General features: G+C 44.8%; 1 protein-coding gene across 3 annotated transcripts in view; it reads right to left on the reverse strand.

Moving 5' to 3' along the window:
* The window catches only part of LOC8026588 (GRAM domain-containing protein 4), an 83,401-nt gene that overhangs the window by 3,759 nt on the left and 66,642 nt on the right, over nt 1-13,000 (reverse strand). For all 3 annotated transcript variants that reach the window (XM_040498463.2, XM_029972341.4, XM_029972342.4), the window contains exons 5-16: nt 8,486-8,559; nt 5,961-6,132; nt 4,685-4,710; nt 4,472-4,563; nt 3,520-3,611; nt 3,397-3,430; nt 3,083-3,160; nt 2,926-2,969; nt 2,562-2,671; nt 1,704-1,882; nt 576-714; nt 110-200 (exon numbers count right to left, since the gene is read on the reverse strand). In XM_040498463.2, coding sequence (XP_040354397.2) covers nt 110-200; nt 576-714; nt 1,704-1,882; nt 2,562-2,671; nt 2,926-2,969; nt 3,083-3,160; nt 3,397-3,430; nt 3,520-3,611; nt 4,472-4,563; nt 4,685-4,710; nt 5,961-6,132; nt 8,486-8,559 — 1,131 coding nt within the window. The remainder of the gene's footprint in view (nt 1-109; nt 201-575; nt 715-1,703; nt 1,883-2,561; nt 2,672-2,925; nt 2,970-3,082; nt 3,161-3,396; nt 3,431-3,519; nt 3,612-4,471; nt 4,564-4,684; nt 4,711-5,960; nt 6,133-8,485; nt 8,560-13,000) is intronic.

Below are 13,000 nucleotides of genomic sequence, written 5' to 3' on the forward strand. Positions count from 1 at the left end.
TAATGCACATACGTGCGCCATCAATCAGGCCGGCAAGCAGGTGTTAGTTCCACGTTTGCACTAACCTTGGCGCATACTGTAGCTAAATGGGGGAGCAAGTGCGACTCACTTGTTTGTCAGGTAGAGGCGTCCGTTACGGAAGGCTGACGTTAGCGACCGTTCTTTCTTGATCAGGGTGCACTTCCTGCCTTGTTCCCAACCTGAAGACAGACGAAGGAAAGATCAGGATATACAGGTTTCGGGACAAGGGGGAAAAAAGTAAAAAGAGTCGCTAGTTGGTGCGTTACTCTAGACGAACAGCTATTATGGCAGGCTCTCTCTTTCAGTTATCTAAGTTTTACCTTATGCCACAAGCAATGCTTCCTCTTAGAATGCATGTCTTGACATTTTTGTGTAAAAGTGTCAAAAATGATGAAGACGAGACCAGGATACGCGAAACGAGTGAACCATGCATCGACTAATAAACTATACATAACATATTAGTAAGGGTGAATCAGCACCATCTTTCGCAAAAGCTACAATGTCGCCTGTCCGTCTCCTGCTAAAAACGGAATGCGAATGGCTTTTCAGCTTACCGGGGACGCAGGTTTCCGAGCTCGAGATGCCAAAAATTCCGTTGAGCAAGTGTGCCTCTTCCTCCCTGAAGGACACGGGAGACCCCGACCGGCTTTCGCAGACGTTGTTGTTGATGGTGATCACCGGTGCTTGGCCAGCCTGCGGGGACACGGATGGCAGACCGATGTGTTAACCGTGGCCGCCAAAAATGATTATACTGTGTTGTCTGTTGCAGATGAAGAAAAGCAGCTCCTCCGACAAAGCCCTCCACTCTTTCCACTTCAGCAGAGCGAACGCTGGAAACGAAGCGAGTGGAGAGGTGGAAACCACCAATTATGGCGAGCAGACGCTTTGTGGGAGAACTTGTCTTGCTCTTCTTAACCTGCTATCAGCTGTAAGTTAAAGAGATACCACGCATAGTACGTCCAGCTAGGTACTAGTACACTAAAGAATGCCTGCGCCTCTACTTTTCCGCAGAGCATGCGATGCGGGCGATAAGAACGGGCTGATCACAAAGATCTATGGCGGCCGACGGAGTTCTCGAATATATAGAGCTAAATGCCGCCATCTGTTACCGAAAACGGGTCCCATTTTCCCATTGAAAATTTCAAAAAATTACTTACAGCTTTTGAATGAGATAACGATTAGTTTTGAAACACTGGCATATGGTTGGGACCACCACCGCCACATTTGGATGGAGAATGAGCGTTTGGCAAAACGTAACTTTTTTTTTTTTTCAATAAAAAAAAAAGGTTGTAAACTTTTTTTCTTGGGGGTGGGAAGGCATTGTAGATCATTTTAACATTCGCCTTTTACGTGCTGCCATTTTTGCCTACTTGGCTTTGGAATGCGTTCTGAGCATAGGTCTGCAGAATATGAAACGCCGCGCATGCGCCCAAATAAATCCCAGTAATCCGTCACTTTTCGTCCGGGTGATAAGAGCTGCGAACAAATACGAATACGCATACTAAAAGTGCAAGTCACCCGTCCTTCAAGGTACATGATTGGTTTGGCGATGATAGAAGACCTAAAGGAACAGTGACGAAGACCACGACGGTGTGCTTTGACGCTGTTCGGCTGTTCTTCTATCAACTAACTGCATTCGCTTACGTTTCCGAGTGAGCGCACGACCAGGTGCAGTCACTCACGTCGGACTTCTTCTTGGACAGCTTCTCCTTCTTCTTGCTCTGGCGAGCCTGCCTCTCGATCTCGGGTCCCGTGGGCAGCTCGTTCCACAGGATCCAGGCGAGGTCGTACTTGGCGCGCACCTTGGGGAAGCGCGCGAACACGTAGTCCAGGAAAAATACCTTCACGGTGGTCAACGTCCCTGCGAGACGAGGAGCGCAGGACAATCGGTTAGTTGGTTGTACTCCAGAGAACGGGAAAGGGCATGCCCCCGTGTACGAAGGCGGAAACGGGTGAGTCGAACTCAGCAGAATGTTTATGTTGGTACAAACGCTCGCGCATCTCTCCAAGCTCATCTCTGTACAAGTTTGCGAGTTGTAGTATATAGAACGTGACGGAGATAGCGGTAGCAATCACAAACCACGGAATTGATACATAAACAAACAAAGTTCCACGTTAAGAGCCTCTGGCATCATCGACCAGGCAGCTCCTCCATTTGCAGGCCAGCACCAAACTGACCAAACTTTACTGCTAGAGGTATCAGGCAGTGCCGTCATATGTCGCATGCCAGGATTATTTCTCGCCTCTGTTTGCACACTTGGGGTGGTTGATAAATTGCGTGCGCGAGCTGTGTCCCGAACCTTCAGTGCTACAAGCCCTTTTCAACGCATCCGAAATGTTTCGAGTATACTTTGTTACCGTCCAAGTCTACTCGTTGATCGGGTTTCATAGGCCGTGTAGTTGTGTTAAAAAAAAAAAAAAAAAAAAAAAAAAACTGCCTGACCACATGCATGGTGGTACAAGGTATATGTAAGCATGAAAATTTGAATGAGGTGAGTTTAGGAACTTTAGGAGGTCTTCAAACTGTCTTTAGCCCTTACCGAGAACTTTGATCACTTCCGAAGTTGGTCTCAACAAGGAGTACACCACGACGCAAAGCAGGAATCCCAGAACCTTCATTGTTACTGACGGTCTCCTCCAGGTCCACAGACTGCAATGTAGACACACACAGCTGCACTCTCTAGTATCTCGCGATTGCCTCTGCATCACATACAAAATGTCATTTCGAGACGTGCAACAACATCGACAGTCCGCGCGCGCGCCCGACAGGGGGGCTTTGTTTTGCGTTTGGGCTCCATTCTGTGCTCCTGGAACGCTTTCAGACATACTAGGCCACGTGAAGTGATCTACTTAATTATTTTGTTTAAATAACAAAAAAAAAAAATGAAAAGAGAAAGCCTTTACCTCATTCCCTTGTCAAAGACGTCGGACATCATGTGGAAGCTTTTCTGTTGAAATGAAACGACGAATGATTGAATTTCCTCTTAATATCACAGCCAAATCTCGCGCAGACAAATTGATTTCCTGATAGTTGTAATGTTTCTACATAAGTGACCCTTACCGCGATTTTCATGTTGAGTGACATGATGGCCGGTACCTTGTCGATTCCCATTCCAATGCCAAGCTTCTTGTGGTCAGTCTGAAAGATACATCAGGGCAGAGTGTTAGCTCATGCAAGCGGCCTGCGTTCTCAATAGAGACTTCGAGTAGATCGTACGCTAGAGAATGGCGTTGCTAGCGGGAGTTCGTGCCGTCACTTCGAAGCACGGATCGAGCACACGCCCGATAGGCCCAAAATCCACAGCGCTCGATATACTAAAAATCTCATTTTTGCTTGTGGCTTTGTCGCGCAGAATCACCATTCCGATTTCTTACCGTAAACATGTCTTCTTTAGGTCCAAGAAAACCCCTGAAAATACAAGGAAAAGTGCCTGTAAACATTTGGTTGGCTCCTCTCGAACTCGAGCGCGACACCATAGCGATTATTGTGGTACCTACATTTTGTTTACGTAGTTTCTGATGAGTCCCAGTGCGATGGCAAAGAGGAGAAGTGTGAGCAGATAGTCGCCCCACAGTCCGTGCAGAAAAGCCTGTTCGAATGAGCGGACGGAAAATGTCAGCAATGTGCAGTTTTATATCTACAACAAACTGGTGTTCAGGCTGTCGGAAATTTTGCTAGAACGATGCCTAATATAAATTCATAATTGAAATAAAATGCTGAAAATGAACGAACAGATTCTAAATACGAACCCACTATTTTAAATGTTTTATTCAAATTCAACTGAAAAAAAAGTAATTTGTACTAATAAGACTAATGGAGCTAAACAAAATACTTGGATTCAGAAGTTTTAAAACTGGGAGTAAATGCCCCATTCATCTGTTTCTTTCAATTCTAGAATTCGTTCAGAAATAAGACTATAACCGTGTTAGTCAACCTTACTTCCCAAAAATGTTAAATGGTGAAAACAAAACAATTTAGTGCAGTTCTTTGGGTTTTGTCTAACACAAATTCTTACGTAGATAGCGTGGACGTTCTTCGCTACCTCCGCTTATTAACCCCTTCGACCTCTCAAACTCTGCATTCGCAATGAGTAAGACCACCAGCTACAATTTCTTGCTATCTAAGTTTCACAGAAGTTTCATTACTATTTGATGAACCTTGGTGAGGAGGCACGTGCCATTGTCACTCACCTATGTGCGCTTTCTGAAATTCCCACATGCATACTGCACCACGATGCACTCGCTCAGAACAAATCAATTGTCCTCCTTTAACAGTGTGACCAATGAGAAGAAAGATTGGTATCATGCTCCAAAGGTCACAAAGTTTCATTGGTCAATATTATCAAAGGTAGGCCACTGATTGGTTGTCTCGAGTGCATCGAGGTGCAGTGTACAGACAGAGTGCCTGTGTCAGGCCGCGTTGTTAATTTCTGCTGGATGTTGTACTCACCCCGATGAAGAGCAATGTTTGAAGCGGTGACTTCCAGTGTATGAGCTTGGTGCACTCGTGTTGGACGCCTCTAAGGGAGCTGTCGACGCACGCTGTTGAATTAAAAAAATTATTTTTATAAATCTCTAAAAAAACGCTTTGTGCGTTTTCTTTTTGTTTGTTTGCTTGTTTTTGAGGTTTATTTTATGAGATATCTAATTTCTGAAGGCTTACCGAATCTGAAGAGGGTGTCCTTGGTGCTGTATAAAAAGTATGGAAACTTTGGTTAGTACAATCTCAACGGTACGCAGCTGCTGCAAAACATTGTTTCACACTCATATATATTTTTATTATTATTACAAAGCAACGTTTAAAATGAGTTAGACAAAAAAGTGACGTCTTCGAATCTCACTGGATCCCTGAAAACTAGAGCCAAGGTCGTAAGCTCACCATTTTGGTCCATGAAATGAACCAAAATCACGGAGAAATGTTTTGCGCACCCAGATTTTGTTATCCACACACCGGCACAACATGCGCACGTCACATCGTCTCCACATGCGGCTTTGGTGCTTGGCAGCATTAAAAAATAACGTTCCTGTCGTGGATAACGCACGAAGGACAACATCATTGTAAGATATCTGTGGACACGAGCCGGATTGATCAGTAGATTGCATATACAACGCCAAAAACGCTTACATCGACGAGGAACGCTTTCAGTACAATGACACCCCATCATCGATCTTGGCACGAATGATCCTTTCGAAGCTTCGAAAGGACCGAAATGACGATTTCCATAACAACAGATATCGTTCTGCCAATCGCTTTGCTGGACTTTGGTCGGTCTGCAGTTGGTGTCCTGCTAACCTGGTCGGGAGAGGGGGGGGGGGGGGGGGGGGGAGGGGGGGCAATAGCGCTACTTTCCCAGGATCCAGTGATATCAGTCGCGGCTACCGTCGTCAACTAAATTATTTTTTTTTTTTTGTATTGGTCACTGACCTGTACAAAAATAATTGGAGACAGCGTCGTGGCATGACGCTATCACTTACATGATGATTAGTTTTTGCTCCTACGACTCAGATATACCACAGGGCCTCTAATTGTATAAACGCCAGCGTATCCCTTTATTGGCAGAGCAGGTAAAGAGCCAGAAAAAAATAGAATCGCGTTGTCTTAGTCTGTTAAGAACTACGCAGCAGTACCGCCTATGTCATTTCAGACGCTCAGCGTGCGTAAGAGAGCACGTCGACGTTTGGAACACCATGCATGTGAGATGGTTCAAATTGGAGATGGTGACATTTAATTCGGAGACTGTGGACGAAAGATACACAAAATAAACAGGAATGATTGCGACTTCATTCTGTCTATTTTATTACGATTCCCTCCGTGCCCCAAGATATTTGAAATTATGCACGATGACGTCGTGAGAATAAAGTGATATACGTCGGAAAGGTTGTCTGTAATCAGGCAACCCCGTTCGGAGCGATGAGAGACATGGCATTTTCACACGTACTACTTGAGCGAGAAGGGTTCGTCGTCGTCTTTGGGCGGCAAGTCCGTCACTTCGACGTGGCAGCACTCGGAGAAGTCTTCCTGCAGCTCTGCCAACCATTCCTTCGCACTGGCCAGCCACGTGGCCGCCCAGGCCGTCTGCTTTGACTTTCTGGAGCGCTGCGACTGAGTCTCTGCAAGTCGACAGCCATTTGGATGTAGCTCCGACGCACGTGCGCAAGGTAGGGCGCCCCGCGAAGCCGACCCGTCGTCGTTATACATCGTTGCATCGGTACAATGAACCTTTCCCAAATTATCCAAGCACCAAAGAGAATGCCGGGAGCGTAGATGCGCAGGTTGTACGCGCTCGCCTAGTCACAGTATAAAGGATTCGAAGTAAATGATCAAAGTAAGGCGTTGAAGAGCGCACGTGTGAAGTCCCATTTGTTTCCGGTGATTGGTTTAGGACAGTTACTGCTGCAGACGTGAGTCCGTGCGGCGCGCGTAACTGAATTCGCAGGATGTTCTTTGGTGCTTGGGCAATTTAGAGGAAATACCATTAGAACTTATGCGGGACATCTAGGTTTTCGCGGTCTACACTCGCACCTCTTCCACGAAACCAAATTCTTATTACTTATGTCTTCGGAGTACTCTAACATGCACACTTCAGTGGAAGAGAAAGTTTATTAACGCGAAGAACTCTTTGTGTAGGTGTTCAGCATTTCGTGAATGAAGCCTGGATAAAAGCGTGGCTTTTTCAGTCTGTGTGTGTGGAGGGTTGGGGGGGGGGGGGGGGGGCGGGAAAGCCTTGCGGGGAATCCGGTCTGCATTCGGGAGATAGCAACTTGACACCCCGTCAAACGTGTTAGCCAAAAAAGTTCTTCGGTTAAGTACTTGACATTTCGTGAAGCCCACTTAAAAGTGAATGCTGGTTAAAAGCGTGGCCGCGATGCTCGACACTGATTATCATCGTTAGGAGTGAGGTGCTCGACTGTGATTGGTTAACGGGGAGGCGATGTGACCAGAGAGATAGGCGAGGAGGAGCTCGATCACCTGTGCGCACTGAGGGAGAGGAGCTCGAGAGTCTGGTTAAGCTCTGGAAGATCGCCAGGTTTATCAGCCAGATTAGCCGTAGTATCGCTTCAGTCTATGAGCAACTCTCAAATGTGCATATGCCACGCGCTAAATTATCTTATAAAGAGCGCCGCGCACGTAGGCGTCTGCCGTCTGGAAACTCAAAGTGTTACGAAAATATTTTCGTCTAATTAGAACGTCTCTGCGATTCTTACGTATCGGTTGAATTGTCTTATGCTTACGACGTCTACAAGCCAAAAGGCCCGTCTTCGATAGTTAGAAAAATTTTGAAATGAAAGCGCCTCGATCTGGCGCTTCCCCTTAATACGAATCTGTGTGTGGCAAAGCATCCTTCCCAGGACATCTGGTACACGAACGCAAAATTTGAATTTTTGATAGATATATATATATATAAAAAAAAGAAGGAAACATTGTTACTTTTAAAAGCAGAACTGCATTCTTACCCAAGATAGCACATATTTAGCGAGCGTCCGCTGTGTGCCGAGGCGTAGTATAAATCACTCTGGGAAAGTTGACCAGCGGCCAAATTCCTGCACCGCGAACCAACCGCTCGTGTGTGCACTCTTAATGTCGTCGTAAAAAAAAAAAAAAAAATGCAAAGAAAGAATAAGGCGACGTTTTGAAAAGACGCGGCCGCCCGTGCCAGGAATACGGATATTGAACTTGAGCGTGGGCAGCGTTTCTCATAAAATGAAATTCTTCATACGACTGTTTGATCTATACGTAGATCGCAAATTCGCAATACAAAAACGTTTTTTTTTTGTGTGTGTGTGTGTGTGCAAATGTTAAACAATAAATATGAAAGTTTTTTTTCCCCCTGGGGAGGGGGGGGAGGGGATTACGCACATATTTGCATGTCCTTTTTTTCTTTTTTTGAGGGGGGGGGGGGGGGGGGTATGCACATATTTGCACGTAGTCATTGTTCTGTTTCCATTTGCCCAATACGTTTTACTATAATGTTGTTGTTTTCTGCCCCCACTATAACGCCACTGGCGCTGAAGGTATCTGAAATAATGAAATAAATAATAAAAAAGTAAAATATATTAAAGCAAGAGATCTGACCGGACCGGAAGTTTGAGGGCCAACCCGAACCCGACCCGACCTCGGCTTTTTTTTTTTTAAGTTTTAACTTGTTTTATATAATGTTCTACACGCGATGTTTCACCGACTAAATAGAATAACAAAAAAAAAAAAAAAAAAAAAGATACCGCTGTCGACTGCGTGTGATAGTTTTAACACATTATCAGAGCAGACGCTCAAACGTTTTAGCCGAGTCTTGACAAAACACGAACTCAATGTTTTTTCTCTCTTATTTTTCTATTTTTTTTTAAATAATATTGTTTAAAAAAAAAAACAGAACAATTGTCGTCTTAAATTTAATAGTGAAGTGTTTTATATAGCTTGTCTAAAAAGCGCCACATGTCAGATGGTCTGCCTTAAAGCGTTGCTTACCACAAGTGACCTTGATGCTTGGAATCTGATTGCTCTGGTGGGCAAGTGGACTCAGAGGCACCGGAGCTTTTCTCCTGGGATAAAAGAGTATCTTTTAAAGTTTTAATGTCAAACTAACAAATATACCACAGCGATAATCAAACAGTCCGTGATTTGGTTTTGGAAAAATACCAAATAAAACAATAATAAAATGAATTCTCGATGAGTAGGTGGGTGCCGCAAAGTCACGATTACGCGGAGACAAATATTGTATATAGTCTACGATCAATGAACCTTCTTCAGGAAGTGTTTTGCGCATGCGCAGGCCTTCCTCTCGCAGCGGCGAAAACTCTAACTTCGGTTGGCGTCCGGAAGAATGGTTGCACAACCTCTCCTGTCTCTTCAGCGACTCGGATCAGCCGCAGAAAAGGCAAGGAAGGGCATCGCAGCTCACATTCTATCCACCAACCGTGGTTAGAGCTTTAGCCACTTGGTGTCGTCTTTATGTAAAAAAAAAAAAAAAAAAAAAAAAAAAAAAAAGGCTCCTTGTAAAACGCTATTTTACCCGCGGAAATCTTTAAAGATTAGACACAAGTAACATTGAGGTCTGAAAACGTTCGCCACTTATCCTTATGAGTTCTTGCACTCTACAATGTGCACTTTAACCGCGCGATGCGCCAAACTACAACGTGAGAACCGTATGGTGCGACAAACCTCGACTTCTATGTCTTTTTTACGCAGATACACTATGTAAATAATAATGTTGCGTAAAAAAATGGTGTAGCGAAAGGGGAAAACAAGCTTGAACAAGAGGCGTAAAATACGTTCAAATGAGGGCGCCTCAATCTGGCGCTTCCCCTTAATACAACTCTGTATGTGGCAAAGCATCCTTCCCAGAATATCGGGTAAACGAACCCAAAATCTCAATTTTTCAAATATATATATAAAATAGGAAACATTGTTACTTTTCAATACAAATCTGCTTTCTTACCCAAGCTATAGTTAAGTTACAGTTTAAGAAGGTAGGGCGAGGGAAGCAAAGACTGGGGAGGAAGAAGTAGACGGAACGCTGGAGGAAAGAGGGGGAAACATCCTCCTCTTTCCAGCGTTTCGTCCGTTTCGTCCTCCGCGGCGTTCCTTTCCCTCGTTCTACTTTCGTGAGTTGCAGCGGGCTATCTATAGCACACATTTAGCGAGGCTGCAATTCACGCAAGACGTAAAATAACACACAACAAAACTTGAAATTTCACAGCAGTTAGAAATAGCCGTGTAGGACTAACTCAGCGTACAACTTTATAAGTAACAGAAAAATGCCGCGTAGTCGTTTTTTTTTTTGTTTTTTTTTTTTTTAGTTGTTAAAATCCTTGTAACTAAATTTTGAAGCGTTTGCTGCCCATAAAAACGAAAAAAACAACAACACACATTATCAACAACAAAGCGTCCGGACAAACTAATCAATTGAGCGAAATCGGTTAAAAAAAAAGGACGAACCGCAAACTCAAAATTGATGGTTCAAACATCTGCGTTTTGAGTTACAAACGACTACGTTACGAACGCTTACGACGAGGTGATACTACGCGCTACCAAGGCGACCGAATAGCCGTGCAATCTGTCGTGGGGAAGCGCAACAACGCGCGGCGCAGCTCAATTCAATGCAGATGTCTACCCAAGATTTGAGGCCTGTTCACACGCGTACACAACAAAGCCAACTCAGCGCCGTGTCACCGCTGACAGTGGCACCGGTGTAGCTCCGACTTTGAGTTGTTATCTCGGTGCTTAGACGCATGTGTGAACCGGACTTTAACCGACCAAACAACATAGTAAAAAAAAAAAAAAGAAAGAAAGAAAAAGATATAGCAAAGCCAATTAAGAATTTGCGCTTTTTACACTCCGTTTCGCATTAAAGTTCAATCTGACGCAAAAAAGAAAAACACATTCACGCGCAGAAATAAAAAAAAAAGGCGCAGGATCACGGCGCAGAATTCACTGTGCGCGATTGGTTTAGTAGGTGATAGCAAAGCGTACAAAAAGGACGAGCGCCATGACGATGCACTTTTGCCGCCGCTTGATTGTGTGTATCGTGTGGCATGCGATGGCTGGGGTCGGACCACGGTGGGTCGGACTCAGTGTAAAACGAGGTATAGCACTAACCTGTGGTTCCGTGGCCACGAGGATAGCATTAGGAGTGCATACAAAAACTCGCTGCACGCTCGCATTGCGGATCATGCGATTACGTGCAGAGCAGGCTGTTTTTTTTTTTGTGTGTCTTTTCAGCAGGTCTACGCGGACCGGAATTAAAGGTCAGAAATAAACCTCTCCGGACGAACCATAAAGCTCGTGTGGCCGAGAGCGGAAAAGGTAAGGCGACTAAAATGGTGACACGGAACATAGGTTGATTTCGGCAAACTGTTTAAACTTGTAAGGTATATAAACTAAAGATCGACGACGCTGGAGTCTGGCAACACTAGATATTTGTTAGACGTCGTTGTTGCTGAGCACTCGTAAGTGACACCTGTGAACAACCGCCTGACGTCGTCACTTGTGATTATGGCATCGGGCTTAGAAATAGTTTGGTTACACATTTATTCACTCCCTATTCGAACAATCATCGGCCTCTATTACAGACCACCAGGTAATGATGTCTTTGTGCCTTTATTACGAGAGTGCCTCAGTAACACATCCTTGAAGTTTCCTAAATGCAACGCTTAAACCTTTCGGCGATTTTAACTACCCCTCTATCGACTGGAATAAGTTGACAGCAAATGACAAAGAACCAAAATGTTTCATCAATATGTGTTGAGACTTCAACTTTACACAGCTCATTAGTCACCCAACTAGAATCACTAATCACAGTAACAACATACTTGATATTTGCTTACCTACGGTCTTGTCACGAACAACCTTTCACTACTACTTGGGCTGAGTGGCCACCTCGTTGCACACTTTAATTTTTTTGTTTCTTATCCATCGCAAATGTATTCTTCAGAAGCAAACAAAAGATTATAACAAAGCCGACTACGATTCAATTAACAGTGAACTAGAAGCCTTTTATGAGTCTTTCAGGGAGGCACTCCATAATTCCTCGATTAAAGAAAACTGGCTTACATTTAAAAATAGATGATCATTTCTCGCAAGTAAATACGTGCCTCTGGTTAACATCAAGACAGATAGTCACAACCCTCAGTATATTAAAGCAATCAAGCGATTCGGCAACAAGAAAAAAAAAAGATTATTTAAAGGGGTCATGAAACGCTTTTCCAACTTTTCCCTGTTTCGCCTTCCTCCTCAACTCATAAATCGCGCATTCCACCAAACAGTTAAAGAAGACGAAAAGGGGGAGTCCCCTCTTGCTCGCACTCTCGTTTGTATAATCCGGACACATCCATTCTCCCCCTAGAAGATTAGCCCGTCGCTCAAAATTCAGACACAAGTTGCTTTCCCCACCCCGTTCATTCCGAAGCTGACAGTGCTGTTGAAGCTACGTGCTCGTTAGGCCAGCCACACTTGTCACGTGAGCGTAGCAAATGTGGCTGCAGAGAATGAAGTCAGGTGATGAAAGGGAGGCGGCTGATTGGTCCGGCAAGCGCGTAGGTTCCACCACAATGTCAGCTTAGGGGTGAAGGGAATAAGTGAGGTCCGGTTGCGTGTGACGTCAGTTTGGACCCGATGACGCGCTTTTGGGACCGCGGATGTATCACAGTGAAAAGGCAGAGAGGCTGCGAAGGGGAGGAGGTACGAAATAGTCCGCTCTGTTTTCAAATTTTCGCACTGAAAGTCAGGCTTTTGACTTTCTACCTTTTTTTCTTTTGGTCCGCTGAACGATGTGCTATTAGTAAAATCCCAATCTAAAATGATTTATCTCAACCCAAAAATCGTTTCATGGGCCCTTTCAAGGGGTCATGAAACGCTTTTCCAACTTTTTTCTGTTTCGCTTTCCTCCTCAACTCATAAATCGCGCATTCCACCAAACAGAAGACGAAAAGGGGGAGTCCCCTCTTGCTCGCACTCTCGTTTGTGTAATCCCGGACACATCCATTCTCCCCCTAGAAGATTAGCCCGTCGCTCAAAATTCAGACAAAAGTTGCTTTCCCCACCCCGTTCATTCCGAAGCTGACAGTGCTGTTGAAGCTACGTGCTCGTTAGGCCAGCCACACTTGCCACGTGAGAGTGGCAAATGTGGCTGCAGAGAATGAAGTCAGGTGATGAAAGGGAGGCGGCTGATTGGTCCGGCAAGCGCGTAGCTTCCACCACAATGTCAGCTTAGGGGTGAAGGGAATAAGTGAGGTCCGGTTGCGTGTGACGTCAGTTTGGACCCGATAACGCGCTTTTGGGACCGCGGATGTATCACAGTGAAAAGGCAGAGAGGTTGCGAAGGGGAGGAGGTACGAAATAGTCCGCTCTGTTTTCAGATTTTCGCTCTGAAAGTCAGGCTTTTGACTTTCTACCTTTTTTCTGTTGGTCCACTGAACGATGTGCTATTAGTAAAATCCCAATCTAAAATGATTTATCTCAACCCAAAAATCGTTTCATGGGCCC

This window comes from Ixodes scapularis, unplaced genomic scaffold, assembly GCF_016920785.2.
Source record: "Ixodes scapularis isolate PalLabHiFi unplaced genomic scaffold, ASM1692078v2 PGA_scaffold2__306_contigs__length_199485367, whole genome shotgun sequence".
Classification (NCBI taxonomy): Eukaryota; Metazoa; Arthropoda; class Arachnida; order Ixodida; family Ixodidae; genus Ixodes; species Ixodes scapularis.